Genomic DNA, 23,417 nt, shown 5'->3' on the forward strand with positions numbered 1-23,417 from the left:
CTGTGGTGCTGGCACAGGCTTGGGGAGAAGCAGAGGAGCAGCGTTAAGCTGGAGAAAGTCAGGGATAACCCGAGCAGGGATAAACACCTTGGTTTGGGTGTGTTTTTAAGATTCCTCTCCCAAATTACGGGACCAGAGCACAAGGGCAGTGAAACCAGCAGGGAAGGAACGGCAAGAACTGGAATTCTGCTCCCCACGTCACCCGGGAGCAAAGCAGGAGCGAGAGGGGCAGAGCCGTGGGCTGTGTCCCAATCCTGCCCTCCCGCAGCAGGGATACAACACGCAGGGATTTCTCCAAAGAAAGCACGGACAGAGCACCCACAGGACGAACTCCTGCCCGCTGCGGCTCGCGGGGAGGAGCCGTGGATTGCTGGAATGCCGATGGAACTGCGGGCAGAGTGTGCCATCTACCTCCTGCTCCGGGATGCTGCACCGCCTTTATTTGCCTCCCGGTGCCAGTCTGAAGCCATTCCCTGTGTCCTGTCCCTCCATCCCTTGTCCCAGGTCCCTCTCCAGCTCTCCTGGAGCCTTTTTTTTGTTGCCCTTGATGACCCTGGCCAGATTTGATTCCACCAGGGCTTTAGCTTCCCTAATTCCTGCCTGCTTGGACAAACTCCCTGCATGCTCTCAGGCTGCCTGTCCCTGCTCCCACCCTCTGGAGGATCCTTTTCCCTCTCCCTCAGCCTGGCACTGGAATGATGAGCAGCTCTGAGCTCAGTTTACTCTGCTCCAAGCGTTGCCTGCAGCTGACACGTGTTGGAGCGGCCCCAGGTGGAGTTTGCTCCTTGCAGGAATTCAGGAGCGTCAATATTGGGAATATTCAGCCCATTTCATGGTGCAGGGAGTGTTATCCTGGACTCACAGCTGGGGAAGTGAACCCCGGGCAGAGGAGCAGCCACATCCCAATCCAGGTGATTGGGATCCACCTGGAACTCACCTTGAGGTGCTGGAAGAAGGAAAAAGCCTGAAGATCCTCCCCGGCCATAAATCCCATCTCAGGGAGCCCAAGATCCCCCACTCTGCATCACAAAATGTTCCCAGCTCTGGTGCTGTCCCAAATTCCCAGCAGGAATTACCCTGCTCTCCTACCTGAGCACATCAGAGAGCCTCATTTTCCAGCCTGAGGAGAAGTCTGGAAGGCAGTGTTTTACCCAAAGCCTTGCAGATTCCTCCTGGAGCCTCTAACAACCATAAATTTTATCTGGTGAGTGATCCAATGCAATTTAGTGGGGTTTTTTCAGGGATCCAAATCCTTTATAAACTCAATTTCAGCCCTTGGAGGCTCATCCCTCCAAAAGCCAAGGCATCCCTTGCCTTTTCCTTGTAGGCAACGTTATTTCCCTACAGGAAAACCTGTAGGAGTTGTTCCCCATTAATGCAAAGCCCTTGAAGAGCAGTTTGATTTTACCTGCTCTTCAGGGGAACCAGCAGCTCTTTTATAAATCATTTTGCAGCCAAAGTAAGTTCAGGCTTCACATCTGTGAACCTTCAGAGGCTGCAACCACCGGCTTTAGGGAGAAACAAAACGGAATTTTCACCATGAGCTGAGGAAATTCGAGGTTTTGGCACCTCCTCTTCGCTGTGTATTGGGCAATAAATACCTGGTTAAGGCAGCAATAAGGGTGAAAAGGGAATTACTGGTTGTCTTGCACCCCCTTCTCCCCAGAGTTAGAAAAAAAGTGGGATAAATAGGGAAAAAGCTTTTACAAAAACATCTGAGTGTCTGTCATGAAGTGAAACTCCCTGCCAGGCTCAAATGGCTCTTGTAGCTCTGAGAATTTTAAATCATTCTGATCCTCCTGCCCCCAACACATTGGGGGGAACAGGAAGACACGGATTTCCCCTCACATTTTGCATCTTCACTCACTGATTTAGTGTTTCTCTGCAATTTTACAGGAATTCATTGATTGGTTAAAAGGGCAATGAGTGTTTCCTGATTTTTTTCAGGATCACACCAAAGCCAAACAAAACACACCCCACAGGAGTCACCTCCCTGTGTCCATCAAGAGTAACTGAGGGGGGAAAAAAGGCCCAAAAGCACCATCAGAGCAACTGAATCTCTTTATTTTTTAGTGCAGAACCTTCTCACTGAATGGTTTTCCACTAAGAACCAGGATTTAACCATTTCAGGCCCAACCACCTGAAATCCTGACCAAGGCAGATCTATTAGTCACTCTTGATTTTTTCATCAGGTTTTACCTGTGAATTGATCTTAATGTTGTGTCCCAGGATTTGCTGGTTCCTCCCTTGTAAACTCACCGTGGGTTTAATCCCCTGGCAACAAAGCTGTGGCAGCAGCTCTGGGGATGATAACAACTTTCCTCAGTTTCAGAGTTCCTAAACCAGCTGGGGCAATTTATCCAGACAACTGGGGGAAAAGCAGCTCCCTGAGCTCTGTGCTGCCACTGACAACGTGTTACCTGTTCTCCAGGAAAGCTGTGGCTGCCCCTGGATCCCTGGAAGTGTCCAAGGCCAGGTTGGACGGGGCTTGGAGCCACCTGGGGTAGTGGAAGGTGTCCCTGCCCACGGCAGGGGAGTGGGAAGAGATGAGTTTTAGGGTCCCTTCCCACCCAAGTCGTTCCATAATTCCAAGCCACGCTCCAGCAGATTGACTACCTGGTTTCATTTCCCAGCCACTCCAAGCTGACCACGCCTGGCATTTGCAAACCTGAAGGCTCAGGGGCATCACCCCAACAAACACCACCGAGACCACCGGGTTTTGTAGGGGGGGTGAGGACATCGGGGCAACCCCAGTTTAGTCCCCCCAGTTCTGAGAACACCACTGCGGGGAGAGGAATCCCTGCAGCCACTCAAACCTTTACAGAAGGCAAACACGCGCCACCAGTTGGATTGGGACAACATTTATTAAGTGAGGCCGAGCCGGGACGCTGCGGATGTGCCGGGGAGGCTCAGGGACGCCCCGGCTGCTCTGGGCTGTCTCCTCATCCTCGGGGCGCTCAGTCGAGCTGCAAGAAACGGAGAGAGGCGTCAGCGGGGTCCGGCTCCCCCCGAGCCCCCCGCGCCGTCCCGCGGCTCACCTTGATGAAGCCGATATCCTTGGCGTACTGGCGGAAGCACTGCCGGCACATGTTCAGCCCGTACTTGCGGATGAGGCCGTGGCGGTTCGAGCACACGCGGCTGTGAGGGGGGAGAAGAGAGCGCGGCGCGTTAGGGCGGGTAATGGCGGCTTGGGGGGTGAGGGGGAGACAGAGAGAGGAGGGATACGGGGAAGGGGGATAAGGGGAAGGGAAGCGAGGCGGCTGCCCCCGCCCTACGAGCCCGAGGCGCGGCACTGACCAGGAGCGGGAGCCCTGCCCGAACTTCCTGGGGTGGCTCCAGTAGAGCTGCTGGTGCCCCATGGCCGCGCCGCGCCGAGAGGAAGATGGCGGCGCCCGCCCGCCCTTAAAGCCCTCACGGCGGCTCCCGGCGTGCACCGCGCCGCGCGTGACGTCACCGCTCCCACCCCGCGCGCACGCCGAATGACGTCACCGCTCCCCCTTCCCACCCCGTTACGGGAGGGGCTGCGGGAGATCCCTCCCCCGTTCCGTGACGTCAGAGCCGCCCCGCCCCCGTGACGTCACTGCGGTGAGGGCCGTATGGGCGGCGTCGGCGGGGCGGGCAGCGCCGGGCGCGGTGGCGCGCGCCTGTAGTCCCAGCTGCCGGGGAGGCTGAGCCCGACGGATCGCTTGAGCCCAGGAGTTCTGGGCTGCAGGGCGCTGTGCCGAGCGGGCGTCCAAGCTAAGGCCGCCATCAATATGGTGACCCGCGGGGAGCTGCGGGACACCAGGTTGACTAAGGAGGGGTGAACCGGCCCAGGTCGGAGACGGAGCAGGTCAAAGCTCCCGTGGCGGTCAGTAGCGGGATCGCGCCTGTGAACAGGCCCTGCAGCGTAGCCTGGGCAACACAGAGACACGCGGGCTCCCTTTTGCCCCGCACACCCCCTTTTACCCCACACACACCCCCTGCTTTACCCCGCAAACACCCCCTTTTACCCCCGCACACAGCGCCTCCCCCTGGGCCCGCGCGGCACCGCAGACACAGCGCTCGGGAAAAAACTCACAGCGCGACGCCAATCGCCAAGCCAGAATCTTTTCCTTCCGTCGTCCCGGCACGGACACCCGTGGGATGCCTTTTCCTGGGCAACACAGAGAGATCCCTTTGCCCCCCAACACACGCGAGGGACCCTTCAGTCACACCCGGGACCCTTTCCTCACACACGGTGGGGGGAATCCTTCTGTCACACACGCGGCACCCTTTTGCCGCCCGTGGGACTCCTTAGTCACACACTGTGGATCCTTTTATCTCGCACCGGGGACCCTTTTATCCCACTGGACCCTTTTATCCCTCACTGCGTGTGCCTTTATCCCTCACTGCGGGTCCCTTTATCCCTCACTGTAGGTCCCTTTATCCCTCACTGCGGGTCCCTTTATCCCTCACTGGTCCCTTTATCCCACCCGTGCCCGCCGTTCCCCCCTCACGCCCCGCGCGCTCAGCGCCTCCTGCCGGGCGCGCGCCGTAACGGCCCGGCCCGGCCCGCGCGCGGCCGCGGAGCGACGGGAATTGGCTGCGGGCGCGACCCGTAGCGCGCGTGCGGCGCAGGCGCGGGGCGGCCCCCCCGGAAGGGAGCGCTGAGGGCCGGGAGTTGTGTGTGGGATCGGGAACCGGGAATTGTGCCGGACCGGGATCCCGGCGGGGGGCGGCGGCGGCGCCATGAAGTCCCGCTTCAGCACCGTCGACATCCGCGCGGTGCTCGCCGAGCTGCGGCAGAGGTACCGCCAACCCCCGGAGCGGGACCCGGCCCGGGGGGTCCCGGCACTGATCCTGGTCCTGGTCCCGGTCCCGGTCCCGGTCGTGGTCCTGGCTCTGCTCCCTGTCCTGGTTCCGGCTCCTGGTTCTAGTGCTGCTCCTGTTCCCGTCCCTGCCCCCTGCTCCCTGTTGGCTGAGCTCTCCGGCGTGTGCTGCGTGGACCGCTCTGCCCCCCAGCCCTGCCTGAGCTCTGCATCCCCCTCACCTGCTCTGCCACCCCATCCCACCCCCACCATGGGCAGGGACACTTCCCACTAGCTCAGGTTGCTCCAAGCCCCGTCCAGCCTGGCTTTGGACACTTCCAGGGATCCAGGGGCAGCCACAGCTTCTCTGGGAATTCCATTCCAGCCCCTCCCCACCCTCCCAGCCAAGAATTCCTTCCCAATATCCCACCTATCCCTGCCCTCTGGCAGTTGTGAAGCCATTCCCTGTGTCCTGTCCCTCCATCCCTTGTCCCCAGTCCCTCTCCAGCTCTCCTGGAGCCCCTTTAGTCCCTGCAAGGGGCTCTCAGGTCTCCCTGGATCCTTCTCTTCTCTAGGCTGAACAATTCCCAGCCAGCTGGGAATCTCTGCTGCTCCTCACATCCCTGGGGAGCTCTGACACATTTCTGGTGTCCAGGACAGCCTGCACATCCAGCCCCACTTGGAACAGAGTGACTTGTTCAGCTCTTTGCACTTTATCCATTAGTAGCAATTCCTCCATCTCCTAATTTTGTCCATCTCTTAATTGCTGTCCCTTAACAGCCATTTCTCCGTGGCTTTTGCTTCCAGCTCGTTCCATTAATCTTCCTTTGCTCCCTCTTTGGCTACTGCCTCCTAATTTATCACGACTTGCCCTTCTTTGTATTTTAATTCCCCCTGTGTGTCAGATTGTCCAGAGGGTTCTGTGTTTTCCCTTTGGCAGCTTGCTGGGAATGAGGGTCAACAACGTCTATGATGTGGATAACAAGACGTACCTTATTCGCCTGCAAAAGTAAGAGCCTGGGATTTCTTTGTTTAAAAGTTCTTTTCAAATGCTGTCACTGCATGTGTATAAAATGCAGTAATTCCTGTGGCTTTTCTGACCAGTTCTCAGTGAAATTCTGCTGGGTTTTTTTTGATAAAACGCGGTGATTTTTACTCCAAAAAGTTATCGGGAAATAGGACGCGGAGCGTGAAACGCTGCAGAAAAACTCTCTGCAAACTGGTGGGTGGAGAGAGGTGGCTTGGAATGGTAGAATATCCTGAGCTGGGAGGGATCCCCGAGGATTTTGGGGCCCAGCTGCTGTGCTCTGTCCCCAGGCCGGACTGCAAGGCCACGCTGCTGCTGGAGTCCGGCATCCGCATCCACCTGACCGAGTTCGAGTGGCCCAAGAACATGATGCCATCCAGCTTTGCCATGAAGGTAAATCACCTGCAGCTCCTGCTCCGGTGGCATGGCTGGCTGTCAGGAATGGTCGTGTTCTGTCCTTGGAGACAGGAAAACAGTGGAAGGATTTGCCTGGTGAATCCTGACCCGGTGGGTGACTGAGGATGAGGGAGGAGCAAACGTGGGCTTGGGATCATGTCGCTGTCATTAACTGCCTAAAACAGTGAATGCTTAAATTTATTCAAAATTAGCACCAATGTGGATGTTCTCTGGGCCACCCAGACCTTTAGGAATCTTACTCCTGCGAATTCCTTGTCGTTCCAGTTGGACTGTCTGAATTGTTAAGCAGCACCCTGTGTTAGAGATTCCTGCTGTGTCTGCTGGGCTTTGGGGGTCCAGCTCTTGCTCCTGGGCTGGGTTCCTGCAGGTGGATCCACAGGGATGCACCTGGGCACTGGCTCACATGGACCTGCTTATCCCCTGGGTGTCGCCCCACGGGAGTGACTCAGCAAAGACTCTCCAGGGTGGATGCAGGGATAATCCCAGTTCTCCCTGGAAAATAAACCCTTTGAATTTCCACTGGCTGCTCCCTTGGGCCAACCAAACAGCCGGTTTTAATGGAAAAGATGTGTTAATGTTCCAACTGGGAGCAGTCAGTTATTTATAAACATCAGGGCGTTTTGCTGAGAACCGATTTTCTACTGTTAGGGTATTTTAATTGAGTAAGGAAGAGGTTGGTGTCCCAGGAGGGCATTTCCACCTCACAGACGTTCTTTGCCATCCCTGGCAGTGCCGGAAGCACCTGAAGACCAGGAGGCTGGTGAGTGTGACCCAGCTGGGCATCGACAGGATCGTCGACTTCCAGTTCGGGAGCGACGAAGCCGCCTACCACCTGATCGTGGAGCTGTACGACAGGGTGAGTGCCGGGCCCCAGGGCTGTGCCCCGGGAGCAGGGACACGCTGGGGCTGTGCTGATGGCCCCCGCGCTCCCAGGGGAACGTCGTCCTCACGGACCACGAGTACACCATCCTGAACATCCTGAGGTTCCGCACGGATGAGGCAGATGACGTCAGGTTCGCCGTGCGGGAGCGGTACCCCGTGGACAGCGCCAAAGCTGCTGCGCCCCTGCCCACCCTGGACAGGTAATTGCTTTGCCATGGGGTGTCCGTGGGGATGAGCCCGAATTCCTTGGAGCTGTGAAAAGCTTAAGTGTGTTTTTAATTTCTGTTCTTAAGACTGAGAGTGTTTTGTGGCTTCTCATTAACACGGGGTGGGTTTAAAGCCGGTGATTCCTCGGAATTGCAACTCTCCATTTTCTTTCCCAGGTTAACTGAGATCATAGCAAATGCACCCAAAGGGGAACAACTGAAGAGGGTTCTTAACCCACTGCTTCGTAAGTAACTGGGCTTTGTTAGGAAAGGAAAGGAGCTCAGTCAACATCCGTTGTGTTCAGATCATGCTGAAAATGTGAATGACTTCCCGTGGAGTCACAGAAAAGACAGAAACAAAATAAAGCTTTGGAAAATTTGGAAAAAAAAAAAAACAAAAAACAAACCCTGATAGGATGAATAATAAAACCTTTTCCAAAGGTATCATAAGCAGGAATGACAGAGCCAGAAGGTTCAGAAAGCAACCAAGGGGCAAAAGGAAAACCTGGCTAAGACAAAAGCAGGAATCCCACAATGGTTTGGGTTGGGAAGGACCCTAAAGATCATCCAGTGCCACCCCCTGCCATGGGCACCTTCCACTAGCCTGGGTTGCTCCAAGGAGAGTCTCAATCCCAGCAGTTTGCAATTTTAGATTTAGGTCCTGCTCCCAGGTGGAAATGATCATACATATAACAGGATGGCCTTTCCACATGGAGATTATTTTATATGGGTTTATTTTCTGTTGTTTTGCAGTGAGTTGATGCGTTAGTTTTTTTATCCAAGCTCTCGTTGTTGCTCCATCTCCTCCAGTCCTTCCCAGCAGGCTGTTGGTGCTTGGATGAGTTCTGTTCCATCACCAGGCATCTCCCTCCTTGAGTCCTTCTAAACTCCCCTCTGAGTTGCTGCTTGTTTTGCCTGCTGGATCCATCACCTCTTCCAGTGACTGGATTTGAGGCCAATTTCCCTGCCTGCAGAGAAACATTCCAACCAGAGCTTCCCAGTGCCCTGCACTGGGGATGAAACTCCAGGCATTAGTTTAATTTTCCTGCTCTTGTCTTAGCCAGGTTTTCCTTTTGCCCCTTGGTTGCTTTCTGAACCTTCTGGCTCTGTCATTCCTGCTTATGATACCTCTGGAAAAGGTTTTATTATTCATCCTGTCAGGGTTTGTTTTTTGGTTTTTTTTTTTCCAAATTTTCCAAAGCTTTATTTTGTTTCTGTCTTTTAGAATTTGGTCTCCCATTTTCCACAAGGGACACAACTTCAGATAACTTCTTGCTTTTAACAGTTTCCCTTATCCTGATGTTTAGTCCTGGCAGCCATCCTTGGATTTCTCTGGAATACTGTTTAAGAAGTTCTGAACCACTCTAAAACAGCATATTTAAATAGCCTTAGATTGTTGAAACGCTCTATAAAATTAAATTTAAATACAAATTTCACTGGAAATGTTTTCTACAGATGATCTTTCAGTATTTTCTTTCAACAGCTTATGGGGCCACTCTCATCGAGCACTGCCTTATAGAAGCTGGATTTTCTGGCTCTGTCAAAATAGACCAACACCTGGAAAGTAAAGGTGTGTAGGAAATAATATTTTAAAAGCTGGGGGGTTTTATGCCTGTGTAGTACTTTTTTTTTCCCAAAGAGGGGAGTAGCTCCTTAACCCTGCAGTTCTGACTATGTGGGGTTTATCTTTTTTAATGGAAACCTTGTTTACCTTAAAACCCTTGCACTGTGAGTGTATTGGAGATAAAACATCAGGTTTTATGCATTATAAATGGTTTTATAAGGAGATACCACCTCACTCGTGAGGTGGAGCCTGTGGAAAAGGATGCTAGACAAGAATCCTGTGTAGGAGAATCAACATCAAAGTCTTTTATTTATAGTCTTTATTTAATCCCCCAAACACTGGGGATTTGATAAAGCAGCAGCTTTACATTGACTGGGGAGTTGTGGATTGGGGTGGTAAAGTCAGGATAGATTTTTCCTACAGTCTTGTTTTCCTTGTGTGCTTTATTTTTGCCATAAATCCAAAGGATTTTTTACTTCCTGCTGCATTATGGGGCTGTAGGAAATCATCTTTGTATCAAATAAGCTCTCACAGCTTCTGGTTTATGCTTTGCCTCTGCAGATTTGCTTTTACAAAGTGCTAGCATTTGTGTGTCTTTTTTTTTCTCCCCCCCTCCCAAACTTGAATAATTGTGCCTTAAAAGCCTCCAAATAGATTTTTTTTTTTATTATTATGAAACTCCTTTTTATGATGAACAGTAATTGCTGGGGTGAAGCACCAGGGCTCAAAACATTTCTGCTGTTTTTTGGTTTTCCCTTTAGAAAATCTGGAGAAAGTGCTCTCAGCTCTAGAGAAAGCAGAAGAATACATGGCACTCACTGACAACTTCAGTGGAAAGGTGGGTCTGGGTGGGTTATAAATTATTTTGGAATTGCAGAATTGAACTGGCAGGCAGGAATTGTCCAGGACGTGCTTGTTCCTGGTGTTACCAGGGTGGATTTTGTTCTGTGAGCTCGGGCTCCGGGGGAGTGACGTGGAATAAAAATTGTGCAGCAGTGAAATAATTTACAAGCAGGTGATGTAAATCCTGTGAGAATTGCACATGTGCTTTAATAAACCCAGCACATAAACTGTGCATTTGGATGATGAGCTGTAGGATTGCCCTGAGGGTTGGGAGGAGTTCACCTCTTTTTCCAGAAGAAGTTGGAGTCAGGGATTTACTGAGCCACAAGGTCTCCCTGCTGGAATGATTTGGTACCTTGTGCTGATCAGAGGTTACACCTAAAACTTAAAAGATCCCTTTCAAATATAAATTACATCTTTTTTTTTTTTTTTAGGGATATATTATCCAGAAAAGGGAGAAAAAGCCAAGCCTGGAACCAGATAAACCAGCAGAAGATATTTACACGTAAATATTTGAAGTTTTTCACTCTTTTTTTCCTTGTTCTGCTAGTCTGCATAACAGACATTAGTTTTTTCAGGTGATAATATCAAATGTGTATTTTACAGATATGAGGAATTTCATCCTTTCTTGTTTTCTCAACATTCAAAATGCCCCTACTTGGAATTTGACTCATTCAATAAGGTACAGTGCTTTTGCTGATGCTGTACTTAAGTGCTTTAATGGACTGATGCTAAAAAGAGTAATTAAAATACAGTGCAGAGCTTGTTAATGGAAATACAGACCTTGGAAAAGAGGATTAATTTTATGGAGAAACATTTTAAGGGGGAAAAGGCCAACTCAAGCAGGGCTCCTGCTGAGCAGTGTTGTCCTCATGGGCTCAGATCCTGGAGCTGTGTGAGGAACCCCCGAGGAAGGTGGATGTGAATCCCAAATGTTTTGGTAGTGGAGAGTTGTCACAGTCATCACATTTATACTTTTCCTGTTACTACTTTAGAAGCTCCAGGCAATGATTTATTATTTCCTCGAGCGTTGTCCTTCCTGGTCCTTGACTCATGAAATCATTAAATGCCTCTTGTTCCTGACCCTTGATCTTCAGAATTCCCATTTCCCATTCCTACCCTGCTTCTTGGCTGCACTTCTGTCATCTCCTTCGCAGCACTGATCATGGAACCACGGAATGGGTTTGGGTTGGACATCTTGTTAAAAAACACCTTGTTTTTTGAGCCCAGCTGGAACACCAGCAGCAGTTTTTAGGCATTTTTCTGAGCGTTTGGGGCTTTTTAACACACCCAGTGAACCAGCAGGAAATCAGGGCAGACAAGTCTGTCATTGCAACCATTTAATCTGTATCAGACCAGCTGCTTTCTCATCACTTCTCAGCAAAAAAAAATGAACCCTAACTTGGCCATTTATTTCCTTGTGCACAGCCCTTGGTTTGCAGTGAGACACATCTGTGTCTTGCTGAACTCAGCTCATGGGAAGGGAAATGGGGGAAGTTTCTGAAGGTTGTTTTAGCCTCTGTTACCTCTTTTAGTGCTTTGCAGCCACTTCTCTTGAGGGAACCTCCTCCTCTGCCTGCTTGTTGATGGTCTGAGTCAGGACAGCCTGGAGATTCTTCAACCTGATTTTCTCTTGCAGGCGACAGATGAGTTCTACTCCAAGCTGGAGGGACAGAAGATTGATCTGAAGGCCTTGCAGCAGGTGTGTCCTCATCCAGGATTGGGACAGCTGGGATGGCTTCAGGAGCTTCAGAGGCTTCACTTACTTCTTGCAGGGATTGGGTGATGCCATTTGTCTTTATATATTGATTTTTTTTCCATCTTATTTTTGAAAGGAAAAACAAGCACTGAAGAAACTTGAAAATGTCCGGAGGGATCACGAGCACAGACTGGAAGCTCTTCAGCAAGCTCAGGTAAGACAGATTTTGGGTTTCAGCTGAGAAGATGTGTCAAAGATGCATAATCATGGAATTCCAGGCTGGTTTGGGTTGGAAGGGACCCTTAAAGTTCACGTCATTCCAATCCCCTGCCGTGGGCAGGGACAGCTTCCACTAGGCCAGCCCCGAGCTCATCCACCCTGGCCTTGGACACTCTGCATTGCTCTGCTTGCAGGCATCCAGTTGGCCCCTATCCCATGCAATCACTTCATCCTTGGATTTCCCCAGGTGTTTAAGGAGAGACTGGATGTGCCACTCAGTGCTCTTGGGTCAGAGGTCGGACCCGACGACCTCAGAGCCCTTTTCCAACCCGGCTGATTCTGTGACTTTTGTTTCTGTGATTTTGCTGGGTGTGTGTTTGGCTCCAACGGATATCACCTTTTCCTTTCCCTAAGGAAGCTGATAAGCTGAAAGGGGAGCTCATAGAGATGAACTTGGCCGTGGTGGACAGAGCCATCCAGGTGGTCCGGAGCGCCTTGGCCAACCAGATCGACTGGACCGAGATCGGGGCCATCGTCAAGGAAGCTCAAGCCCAGGGAGACCCCGTGGCCAGTGCAATCAAAGAGTTAAAGCTGCACACAAACCACATCACCATGCTGCTGAGGTAACTGCAAAAACCTCAGCTGACCCTGTATCCAGATGTTGGAGAGAAAAAGAAAAAAAAACAACAACAAAAAACCACCAAAATTTCTTTTTTACAGCAAAAACTTTTATTGTGAAAGCTGGAAGGTGCAAAGTTGATTTATGAATTTGCAGTTACCTCACAGAAATGTCAGTGCGTGGAACAAGCTTGTTTTAAGTCTGTTCCTTGGATTGGAAAAAATTTGGCTCTTTTATTTCTTCTTTTGTTTTATTTTTTTTGCCCCCAGAAATTTGGCTGACATCAGGACATAAACAGGCTGCGCCTCCCTGTGCCTGCACAGTGAAAAGGCTTTAAGGGCTCCTCAGATCATTTGCAGACTTCATGAGAGAATAAAATTAAGAGCACTTTACCCTAAGAATTAAAAAATAACCCGTTTTCTTAATCACAGGATTAATCACAGTTACGTGTTTTAGGAACCCATATGTGTTATCTGAAGAGGAGGAGGAGGAGGAGGAGGACGCTGACCTAGAGAAAGGAGAAACAGAAGAACCAAAGGGAAAAAAGAAAAAGAATAAAAACAAACAGCTGAAGAAACCTCAGAAGAACAAACCTTTGCTGGTTGATGTTGATCTCAGTTTGTCTGCCTATGCCAATGCCAAAAAGTAAGATTTTCAGTAAATGTGTGCCTTGGTGGTAGAAATTTTTCTGTTTCCAGTTGTTGGTGATAATATTGTAGGAGGGAGGGCTTTGGGATACCTTGTTAAAAATTGGAATGGGCAGCTTGTCCCCAGCTCTGGGAGGTGCATTTTCTTGCACCAGACCCACTGGTGCAAAGTCTCGACCTGTGACATTAATTTGAGTCCAACTCTGCACGGTGACACGATGGAACAAAATGCAGATATGCAGGAGATGAACACATCCTAAAAATGAGGGAATATTCTGGGATTTCAGGGACAAACACACTCGTGTTTCCACAGGTACTACGATCACAAAAGACACGCAGCCAAGAAAACTCAGAAGACAGTGGAAGCTGCAGAAAAGGTATAATTTTTTTCTTCATTTTTTTTTAGATCTTTAAAAGCAAAATCCCTGTCATTGGTAAGTGGAAAGTCCTGGCCTGGTCTAAGTAGCCCTAATGAGACACGGAAGGGAAAAACAGCCCACCAGGGTTGTTTCATTCTTGACATTTTGAGCCCAGCAGAGGATTGCAGATCCCTGAGGTATCCTCTCTTTCCACCAGTAGCACTGGCAATACTCAAAGCAGGTGGAGATATTGAGAGACCAGGACTTAGGGAGGCAGGAGTGGAAAATCAGTGGAAATCCTTACAATCAAAGAGCTGATAATTTCAGAGAATACCTATCCAGGGTGGAAATCCAACGGCAGCTGTCCCACATGTGCATGCAGGGGATGCACAGCAGAGCGTGGAGCCTGCACTGATGAAGTTCAGAGCCATTTTCCACTGTCCAGCCAGCAATGTTGTGATTCCTTCTGGATTGTGATCCTGCTTTCTGTCCAAACAGGCATTTAAATCAGCTGAGAAGAAGACAAAGCAGACCCTGAGGGAGGTTCAGACAGTCACCACCATCCAGAAAGCCAGGAAGGTCTACTGGCAAGTACAGCTCCACTGTCCTTCTCCCGTGTCCTGTGTCAGGCTGAGTTTCCACTGCCTTAGAAGTGGAGCTAATTAGGATTTCTAAGCTCTGCACTTTGTGTTGGGTGTCCTTGCAGCTGCTTCCTAAAGTCATAGAATCCCAGAAGGATTTTCAGGGATAGTAGCCAAGAGAAGCTGTGGCTGCCCCATCCCTGGAAATGTTCAAGGCTTGGAGCCACCTGGGATAGTGGAAGGTGTCCCTGCCCATGGCAGGAGCTTGGAACAAGATGTTTTTTAGGGTTCCTTCCAACCCAAACCATTCTGGGATCCTGTAATTTAAAAAAAACCCCAAACAAACGAAACCAAACCTCAAAGCTTTTAATCATCTAATAACTGAATAAATAAAATAAAAATAAATAAATAAAAATAAAAATATCATTGGCAGTGGTGCTGTATTTGTCCCATGCCTTGTTTTTGTGCCCCAGGCGTGTGGATGGACACGCAACTGTTTGCAGTGTCATGAACTGAAGATGCTGAGATGGTTATTCTCAGTTTGTGACAAAACCCCACCTGTGCAGTGTCCTGTCAGTTCCAGGTGTTCCTCACACAGTGGGTTTGCTGTGGTTTGGCAGGTTTGAGAAGTTCCTGTGGTTCATTAGCTCGGAGAATTACCTGGTGATTGCTGGGAGGGATCAGCAGCAGAACGAGCTGATTGTGAAGCGCTACCTTAAACCAGGTGAGCCCAGAGAGGTGGAGTGGGGGGGGTTGCCTCTCGTATTCCAGCTTTGTAGATGTCCAGGAGAGACATGGGAAGGTCTGTCTGCTTTGTCCCTATGTTGAGTCTTGGATCAAAGGGGGCTTTGGTGATGGGGGTCCCTCTGGCACCGTGGGCAAGAACGGGTTGGATGGGCCCCCTCAGGAGCTGATTCTCCCTGGGACAGCTGGGGGATTAAAAGGCTTCTGTGTCCTCTTCCCATCCTGCTCCTTGCAGCCAAAGCTGGTGTTGGAGCCCCCAGCTCGGCTCAGGGGTGCGTGGCTGACTGGAGTCCCCTCTCTTCCAGGGGACATCTACGTGCACGCCGATCTCCACGGGGCCACGAGCTGCGTCATCAAGAACCCCTCAGGTACCTGCCTGGGGCTGCTGTGGGGTCCTGGCCAGCTCACACTGCGGATCAGGGCACGTGTGGAAGGTGTGGGGTTTAATCTGCCGTGCCTGGACGGTGTCATGGTGTGCCGGGTGTTCCCTTGCAGGGGAGCCCATCCCGCCCCGCACCCTGACGGAGGCTGGAACGATGGCCCTGTGCTACAGCGCGGCCTGGGACGCCAGGGTGGTCACCAGTGCCTGGTGGGTCTCCCACAACCAGGTAAGAACACGACCTTTCCAGGCAGGACATCTGAGGGAAAGGGTTCTGACTGCAGACAAAGCGTCTCTGTGTGGGAGCTGATGGATGTGGGTCAGATCTGGTGTCACTCAAGTGTAGAGATTACACTGAGGTGTTGGTGGTTTTATTTCCTGAATAACCCAGCTGCTCACCCAGGACTTCTAAAACACAGTGCTGGTAGTGTGTGATTGGATTGAAACACCCCTTAGGAAAATTCCCTGAAAAAAAACCCCTCGGATTCTTCAGCCCAGAGAGCTGTTGCCAGGAGTCACTTTGGTGGTGCTGTCATTACATGATGCTGCCCTTCTGCCACACTTGTTTTTTATAGGATATCATTATTTATTTTTTTTTTAGGTTTCTAAAACTGCACCCACAGGAGAATATCTCACTACTGGGAGCTTCATGATCCGAGGTGAGACACAAGGGAACAGTGGGAATTTGGTGTTTTCTCTGAAGGTGCTGGGCTGTCCTGCAGTAGCAGACACCTCCTCACTGTGAACAGCCAGCAGATCCTGCTCTTCTCCCCAAAATCTGTTGGGGAATGGTTTAGACTGACTATCAGGCAGTTGCAGCAGCATTTCTTGCCAAACCCTGGGCAGAAGTTCATTAGCTCAGCTGCTTTTGAGTTCTCCTGTTTTTTGGTAGCTTAAAGCCTCTAATGAAAATGAATTTTGGAAGTGCATCCTGTTACATGGCTGTTAAACCTCCTCATGAGGCTCTGCCTTTGTTTTTCAGGGAAAAAGAATTTCCTTCCACCTTCCTATCTGATGATGGGCTTCAGCTTCTTGTTTAAGGTACAGCTTTTCCTGTGCAGCTCCTGCTGGCTTTTGTAATTTGCTTTGAGCTGTAGGAGGCTTATTTTCTGGGTCTTGCTTATCAGCACATTCCCAATTACTTCTTTTCCCGCTGGGACAAATCCCATAAAACACTTCTGGCTGATAATGACTCTGCTTTCATTTCCATCTTTCCCCAGTGTGCACTGTCTGCATGGAAAACAGACTGAACATTCCTGCCTCTGACAGGTTGTTATCCCAGCTGGATAGCTGGATAGCTGGGATAACAGTCCCCATCAGGGGATGTGGGTGTGCAGCTGTGTGTGTTACCCTGACTTCTGAGGGTGCCACACTTGAGCTGTGGATTAATTTTCTTGCCTTTCGATGGCAAAAAGTGTTGAGAAGGAAAGGAAGAGCCAGGTGAGGTGTTGTGTGAACAGACCTGGTGCTGACACGAAGGTGCCTCTGTTTCCAGGTGGATGAAAGCTGTGTCTGGAGACACCGGGAAGAGAGGAAGATCAAAGTCCAGGATGAGGATCTGGAAGTGTCCAGCAGTGCCAGTGAGCTGGTGGCTGAGGAGGTGGAGCTGTTAGGTACAGTGGGACTGGGGGCTGCACGTGCTGCTGGCACACAGGGCTGTTTGGGGCCTGTGGGATCCCTGTGGGATTCTGGATCACTGATACGACAAGGGGCAATGGTTTCAAACTGCCAGGGGGCAGGGTTAGATGGGATATTGGGAAGGAATTGCTGGCTGGGAGGGTGGGCAGGCCCTGGCACAGGTTGTCCAGAGAAGCTGTGGCTGCCCCTGGATCCCTGGAAGTGTCCAAGGCCAGGTTGGACGGGGCTTGGAGCAACCTGGGCTGGTGGAAGGTGTCCCTGCCCCAGGGAGTGGAATGAGATGGCCTTTAAGGTCCCTTCCAACCCAAACCATTCTGGGATTCTCTGATTCCATAATTCTGTGATGCATCAGTGTGGTGTTTCTGGCTGTGCTTTCCTGCCCTCTGTGCCCCAGAAGGAGGAGACAGCAGCAGTGAAGAGGAAAAAGCTGAGTGTGACGAAGCTCCAGAGGATGTGGAAGCAGCTCCAGAGGATGTGGAAGCCCCATCTGAGAGTACCCATGATGAGGGCATTGCTGACCTGGAGCAGGGAAGAGGAAACACCCCTCCTGCTCCAGAGGGGGACTCTGAGGAGGAGGAGGAGGATGGAGAATCTGAAGATGAAGTGGAACCTCCAGAGCCAAAGGGCGGAGGGAAGGAGGAGGAGGTGAATTACCCAGACACCACGATCGACCTGTCACACCTCCAGTCTCAGAGGTGAGTGAGGCAGCAGCAATGGGGGCACCCCTGAGGGTCTCCTAAATCGCTGCCAGGACAGGGACTGGGATGAGTTGCCATCCCCTCTTCCCACGCTCAGCAAGGCAGTGCTGGGGGAATGCTGCCCCATTTCCAGTGCAGGGCTGTGTGCCTGGGCAGCTGCACATCAGGGGTTCCTTTGGTGCCCAGACATTGCTGCCTGTGTGTGTGAGATGAGCTGGCAGAGACCTAAGACTTGTTTTGGAAACTAAATCCCAGTATTCCTGCCTTTCCCGTTCACCAAAGCTGGGATTTTCAAGAACTGGAGGTGTTACAATCCCATTGCCCATGTCTGGGCTGTGGTTGGTGTGTCCATGGCTGAGCTGCTCCACGTGTTGATGCTCCATTTCCATCTGCCCACAGATCCCTGCAGAAAAGCCTCCCCAGAGAGGAAGAGCCCAGCTTGGTAAGGTCCCAGCTCCAGAGTTTGGCCCAGGGAAGGGGGAGCTGCTGCTGGGCAGGGTGTGCTCTAACTGCCTTTCACTTCCCAGAGTGACAGCAAGGCCCAGGGGCGAAGGCACCTCTCTGCCAAGGAGAGGAGGTGAGAGCCACTTGGGGTTTCATGGAATCCCAGAATCCCAAAAGGGTTTGGGTTGGAAGGGACTTTATCCAGTCCCACCCCATGCCATGGGCAGGGACACCTTCCACCTTCCCAGGTTGCTCCAAGCCCTGTCCAGCGTGACCTTGGACACTTCCAGGGATCCAGGGGCAGCCACAGCTTCTCTGGGCAAATCCCTCCTCCCCATTCCCTCCCCAGGACCCGGGCACAGGGCATGTCTTGCACCTCCCAGTCTGGGCTGATCCATAGATCCATACCCATTGTCCATCCTGCAGTTCCAGTGCAGGGTCCTGCTCCTGTCCTTTGGGAATGCTGGTTGTGAACAGTTCCCTGTGTACTCGTGGGCTGGAGAGGTTTTCCTGAGGAGGGGTTGTTTCCACACATCGTGCCTCAGGTTCCTCCGGAGCTCCGGGACGTGGGAGCAGGGTGGGAATGCTGCCAGGAGAGCAGCAGCCTCTCTTGTCACAACCAGGGGCAGTGTGTCCTGATTGTTTTCCTTAGAGAAATGAAGAAAAAGAAGCAGCAGAACAACTCTGAGAACTCGGAGCTGCCTGAGGAGAAGCAGAAGGAGGCGGAGACACAGCCTCCCACAGCTCCCAACAGCAACAAGGGGGTCCCAGCCCCTCAGCCCATCAAGAGGGGCCAGAAGGTGGGCAGGGACCAGGGGCACCTCTGGCTGGAGCTGTTGGCATGTGAAGTGTGGACAGCAATCCCAGATTTCCCAGACATCCGTGGCTGCCTCGTGGTTTTAGACTCCTGGTGGGGCTTTAAGTGGGTTTGGGATGATTGTGCTGGTCCCTGAGCACAGAGCTCACTGGAACCAGTCTCTTGGTTACTGGTGGAATGCACTGAGAGGTTTGGGATACTGGGGAGTGCACGTGGGATCAGCATCCGGGTGTTTGTGGATGCCAAACTGTGCCAGAGTCACGGTTTGTGGAGCTGTTGGTGTTTCCTTCTGCAGAGCAAAATGAAGAAGATGAAGGAGAAGTACAGGGACCAGGACGAGGAGGACCGGGAGCTCATCATGAAGCTGCTGGGGGTGAGGGAGGGGGGCCCTGCCTTCCCTGGGGCTGGGGGGGGCTCCTCCACCAGCTCTGACCCCCTGTGTGCCCACAGTCTGCAGGCTCCAACAAGGAGGACAAAGGGAAAAAAGGGAAGAAGGGGAAGACAAAAGAAGAGGCAGCAAAGAAGCAGCAGCAGAAACCCAAGGCCCTGCGTCGTGGAGCAGGAGGGGGCAAGGAGACCCTCCCAGCAGGAATCCTGCTGCACGAGGCACAGGACCCAGCCCTGGAGGAGCAGGGGGAGAGGTGAGGAGCAGGAGGGGAAGGGGAGGAGCATGAGCTCCCAGCTCTGTTGTGGGGCCTTGGTATCTCTGGGACTCATCTCCCTCCCCAGCCTGGAGTGTGCCAGGCAAATTGGAGGGGGGGAAGAGACGCTCTGAGCTCCCCCCAGCTCTGACTGTCCTTTGTTTGTGTGCAGGAGGAGCAGGACCAGGATCAGCCAGGAGTGGAGGTAAATGTTTGTCTGCAGCTCCAGAAGTGTGGCCAGGGCTGTGTTCCCGTGGGACTGGGGCAGGGGGAGCCCTGCAGGAGCCCCCCAGGGCTGTTTGAGCCCAGCTTAGTTGTATTTTCTAAAAAGAACCTCCTTTTCTTCCTGCCCTGCCCATCTCCACAGCCTCCATTAAACCAGAGCTGGCTCCATGGATGTTTGTCCCTTGGTTTTGCCTCTGGAGGTGCTGGCACCCCCAGGAGAGGTGGCTCTGGGCTGGAGGATGACACAGTGTGCAGGGCAGGGGGTTCTGTCATTTAGAAGTTTATTTACCTATAAAATTGCTTCCAACTTTTCCATAATTACAGGCTGTGGGTGTTGCCCAAGGCTGGGAATAAGTGAATTCCTTTTAAATTCTTTCGTGGAGGAGGATAAGGCTGTCTGTCAGGGGGGAAGCTGATGGTGACCCTGTGAAGATGTACCAACATTTGGGGGTCCCAAAACTGAGATCCATCCAATGATGTGATTTCAGTAATCACAGAGGGTCAGTCATGAATCGGGGCTCGGTGATGCGATGCCAGTGAAGTGAGTGATCCCTCAGTCATGGAATCATGGGATGGTTTGGCTTGGAAGGGACCTCAGAGACCACCTGGCTCCAACCCCTGCCATGGCAGGGACCCTTCAGTCCCCAGTAAGCCCAGCAGGGAGGGGCTGGAGGACAGGCCTGGTCCCAGTGCAGCTTTTTGCCCCTCAGGATGGCGAGGCCCTGCTGGACTCCCTGACTGGGCAACCCCATCCCGAGGACATCCTGCTCTTTGCTGTCCCCATCTGTGCTCCCTACACAGCCATGACCAACTACAAGTGAGTGGCAGCACTTTTTTTGGGGGGAGGGTTTGGGGACAGCCTGTGCTTTACTCAGAGAAACCTTTTCTTTGGGCAGGTATAAAGTCAAGCTCACTCCGGGCACCCAAAAGAAGGGCAAAGGTAAGGTCTGAAAGCCCTGAATCCTTTTCCCTGCTCTGCCTGGTGAAGCCAGTGTGGTTTTCCAAGCTGTTTCACTCCTCCCTGCGTTTTTGCAGCTGCCAAGATCGCCTTGCACAATTTTATGCAGTCCAAAGAAGCCAGTGCCAGAGAGAAGGACCTGTTCCGCAGTGTGAAGGTGACTCCTCCTCCTGCTGAGTTTCTCTTGCACAAATGTGACAGCAGCAGCAAAATGTCCACTTTTGGGGGGAAATGCTGCAAAAATGAGCGTGCTGTTGGTTGTTTTGGGGTTTTTTTTAGCACTGCTGGGGAAGGTCAGAGAGTCCCAGGATGGTTTGGGTTGGAAGGAATCTTAAAGCCCATCCAGTTCCACCCCCTGCCACGGGCAGGGACATACTTGCACTAGACCAGGTTGCTCCAATTCCCATCCAACCTGGCCTTGGACACCTCCAGGGATGGAAATCCACAGCTTCTCTGGGCACCCTTTGCTGCTTAGGCTGGGAAGAGCCATTAGAAATGGAGCCTCAGTGGTATCACCGGGCCTTGAGTTTCTGTTTTGTGTCACTCCTGATCTAAAATAACTTACCTGGCAGAAGCAGCATCTTCCAAGAAATCCTCTGGTTTTGGGAGGGGGAATTCCTGTGGCAGGGGCAGGTGCTGGCCCTGGGAGTTCAGGTTGGAGGTGTGTCCTGTGCCCCTCACTGTGGGCAACGTGTCATCCCTGTGCCCAGGGCTCAGGAAGGCGCCTGTAAATGCTTTTCTGCCGTGTCCCATTTCTCCTCTCCGCTGTTTTCTAGGACACCGATTTGTCAAGGAATATTCCTGGTAAGGTGAAGGTGTCTGCACCTCATCTCCTGAACAGGAAGAAGAAGTGATTCCACTCTGGGGGTTCTCACCCCCCAAACTGGTGCAGTCAGGACCAGCCCCTGGAGCTGGGACAGACGGACACGGACCCACAGCTGGTGTTACTGAATCGTTCCCACGGGGCAGGGCAGCGAGGGCCAGCTCCTGCAGCGTGGGTTAGATGGACTCTGATGCCAACAGCAGACAAACATGGAAGTAAATTGCTGGCATTTGGTCAGGAATGTCCTCCCAAGCCGTTGGTTCTCTCGTTCCTCACCTCTGGGCAAAGGTGCCGGGATCTGGGGCAGCAGAACTCCGTGGTGTTCAGCTCCTTCCTGCCCCGGGCCTCTGGCAGGGGCTGGAGTTTCCAAGAGGGCAGTTTCAGTGTAAAATGCTTCCTTTGGGAAGGCAGAATTTGATTTCCCCCCAAACATTCCCCTGGCTCTGGAGAGAGGGAAGGTGCAGGCCCAGATCCTGCAGGATCCTCCCACCCCCAGCCCGGCTGTGCAGAACTGTTACCCTGGGGAGGGGAGGAGGGGCTGGGAGTCAGGATAAACCCCTGGGACCCATCAGGAATTACAGCACAGGGATTGTTCTAGGAGTCCAAGATTTTAATTGTTTGTTTGAAGACAGTTTAAAACATGATTCCCCCTTCCTCACAGCAGCACGGCCCCTTCCTGTCCCCCGTGTCCCCTGGGAGCTGGGGCAGCCAAGGCAGCCCTGATTCCAGAAAGAACCCCCTAACACTCCTTTTTGAGCATCAGAAAGCAAAGCATTCTTTATTCCCAGCATGCTGGGTGTGTAGGAATCCTTTCCAAAGCAGGCACCCCGAGTTACAGAGATGCTGTGGTTTGATGCTGTAACATCTGACGTGACATCACCTGTTCCACCCGTGGCCCAAAACCATCCCTCCCACAGCACTGCCCTCACCACACCTCGGACGCCCCTCCTCAATTGGGGGGGATCTCAAAAACACCTCTACCTTCCTCATCCTTCTCCCTTTCCTGTCCCTTTGGGACAACACCAGCCCTCTGGAACAGCTTCAAGGTCCTTTGGCTGGCTTTGCTGGATGTTACATCTCTTCCTCAGGACATTTTTACAGGGAGAGGAGCCTCCTTTTCTCATCAGAAATTCCTGTCTGTTGAAACTCTTCACAAAGCATCTTTCAACACCAAAAGCGTGGAATATCCCTGACATAGCCCTTACAACTTTCCTTGGATGTATTTCCAAAGGCTGCACGTTCTTTGGTATCTTAAACTCAGGTGAACAGTCCCAAAAATGTATTTACTTGTAAGATGAAACAGCACAGGAATAAACAAACATATCCTGGTCTGGGACTCCTGCAAACCCAAAATCACAGGATCCCACCTGCTTTCCCTGACACTTTCCCTCACACAGACCCTGCCTGCCAATATTTATTACTGAGGAAGCTGAGGGTGATGTGGGGTGGATTTTGAGCCTCCCATGACAAGGAAGAACCACTGTTCTAATGGAATTATGGATTGCAAGGCCAGCTGGGCACTATGCCCATCATCCACAGGCTTCCTTGAACTCAGGAGGAACACCATCAGCCTGGAATTTACTGCCAGGAATGTAAAATCTACACTTACGTCTTGTCCATAGAACTACAGAACAGTTTGGGGTGGAAGGGACCTCAAAGACCATCTTGTTCCACCCTCTGCCACGGGCAGGGACACCTTCCACCACTCTCCCAGGTTGCTCCAAGCCCCATCCAACCTGGTCTTGAGCACTTCCAGGGATGGGGCAGCCACAGCTTCTTTGGGCATCCTGTGCCAGTGTCTCACCATAATTATGTTACACTGCTGCTTCTCCTTTGTTCTATCCCATGGCATCAGCATCTCCCAGCCTGCAGAGCCCTCAGCTGGCAAGTTTTATCTCCCCCACCAGGTAAATGCTCCTAAACCAGGAGGATTTACGATGCTCCTGAATGGAGTCACTTCAAGCTCACTGTGATGATGGACCCAGACCAGGCCTCTTTTGCAGCAGCACATTCCCCCCACCCCCAGCTGGCACAGGTTTTTGGTAGGATTCTCACCTGCCTGCCCTGCCCTTCTGATCATCAAATCCAACCCTTCCCTCAGCACTGCCAAGGCCACCACTGACCCATGTCCCCAAGTGCCACATCCCCATGGCTTTGAAATCCCTCCAGGGATGGGGATTCCCCAGCTGCCCTGGGCACCTGTGCCAGTGCTGCACAA

The 23,417-nt window shown here is 52.0% G+C and overlaps 2 protein-coding genes across 3 annotated transcripts; one reads left to right on the forward strand and one right to left on the reverse strand.

Annotated features, from left to right (window-relative positions):
* Window positions 1–2,845: 2,845 nt before the first annotated feature.
* RPS29 (ribosomal protein S29) lies at window positions 2,846–3,451 on the reverse strand. Its single transcript, XM_050335730.1, has 3 exons — window positions 3,298–3,451; window positions 3,039–3,138; window positions 2,846–2,966 (listed from the first exon to the last, which is right to left on the reverse strand). Exons 1-3 carry the CDS (start codon window positions 3,357–3,359, stop codon window positions 2,958–2,960), a joined length of 171 nt encoding a protein of 56 aa, XP_050191687.1. The 5' UTR covers window positions 3,360–3,451; the 3' UTR covers window positions 2,846–2,957.
* Window positions 3,452–4,614: 1,163 nt separating this feature from the next.
* On the forward strand, window positions 4,615–21,451 carry NEMF (nuclear export mediator factor). Of its 2 annotated transcripts, XM_050335715.1 has the most exons (34): window positions 4,615–4,769; window positions 5,710–5,778; window positions 6,087–6,189; window positions 6,944–7,069; window positions 7,147–7,295; window positions 7,479–7,546; window positions 8,785–8,871; window positions 9,627–9,703; window positions 10,143–10,213; window positions 10,315–10,390; window positions 11,348–11,410; window positions 11,544–11,621; window positions 12,041–12,249; window positions 12,702–12,890; window positions 13,206–13,269; window positions 13,750–13,838; window positions 14,453–14,556; window positions 14,882–14,944; window positions 15,072–15,184; window positions 15,557–15,614; window positions 15,938–15,996; window positions 16,451–16,568; window positions 16,988–17,288; window positions 17,691–17,733; window positions 17,819–17,868; window positions 18,388–18,535; window positions 18,848–18,925; window positions 19,003–19,193; window positions 19,235–19,238; window positions 19,366–19,398; window positions 20,129–20,235; window positions 20,315–20,358; window positions 20,454–20,533; window positions 21,153–21,451. In XM_050335715.1, exons 1-34 carry the CDS (start codon window positions 4,711–4,713, stop codon window positions 21,228–21,230), a joined length of 3,249 nt encoding a protein of 1,082 aa, XP_050191672.1. In that variant the 5' UTR covers window positions 4,615–4,710; the 3' UTR covers window positions 21,231–21,451. The 2 variants fall into 2 exon arrangements, with proteins under 2 accessions (XP_050191672.1, XP_050191671.1); XM_050335714.1 differs by lacking the exons at window positions 19,235–19,238; window positions 19,366–19,398; window positions 20,129–20,235; ... (1 more) ...; window positions 20,454–20,533; window positions 21,153–21,451 and having other exon boundaries at window positions 16,991–17,288; window positions 19,003–19,200.
* The last annotated feature ends 1,966 nt before the right edge of the window (window positions 21,452–23,417 follow it).

Source organism: Myiozetetes cayanensis, unplaced genomic scaffold (genome assembly GCF_022539395.1).
Source record: "Myiozetetes cayanensis isolate MyiCay16 unplaced genomic scaffold, myiCay2020 scf6-25, whole genome shotgun sequence".
NCBI classification, from domain to species: domain Eukaryota; kingdom Metazoa; phylum Chordata; class Aves; order Passeriformes; family Tyrannidae; genus Myiozetetes; species Myiozetetes cayanensis.

Excerpts from the sequence above, each read along its gene's own strand:
- RPS29 (XM_050335730.1), bottom strand. The coding sequence starts at position 3,359 with ATGGGGCACCAGCAGCTCTACTGGAGCCACCCCAGGAAGTTCGGGCAG. Across the intron at positions 3,139-3,297 it reads GGGCAGGGCTCCCGCTCCTG|CCGCGTGTGCTCGAACCGCC; the intron begins GTCAGTGCCGCG and ends CCCCCCTCACAG.
- NEMF (XM_050335715.1), top strand. The coding sequence starts at position 4,711 with ATGAAGTCCCGCTTCAGCACCGTCGACATCCGCGCGGTGCTCGCCGAG. Across the intron at positions 18,926-19,002 it reads TCATCATGAAGCTGCTGGGG|TCTGCAGGCTCCAACAAGGA; the intron begins GTGAGGGAGGGG and ends GTGTGCCCACAG. Across the intron at positions 19,399-20,128 it reads AGGATCAGCCAGGAGTGGAG|GATGGCGAGGCCCTGCTGGA; the intron begins GTAAATGTTTGT and ends TTTGCCCCTCAG.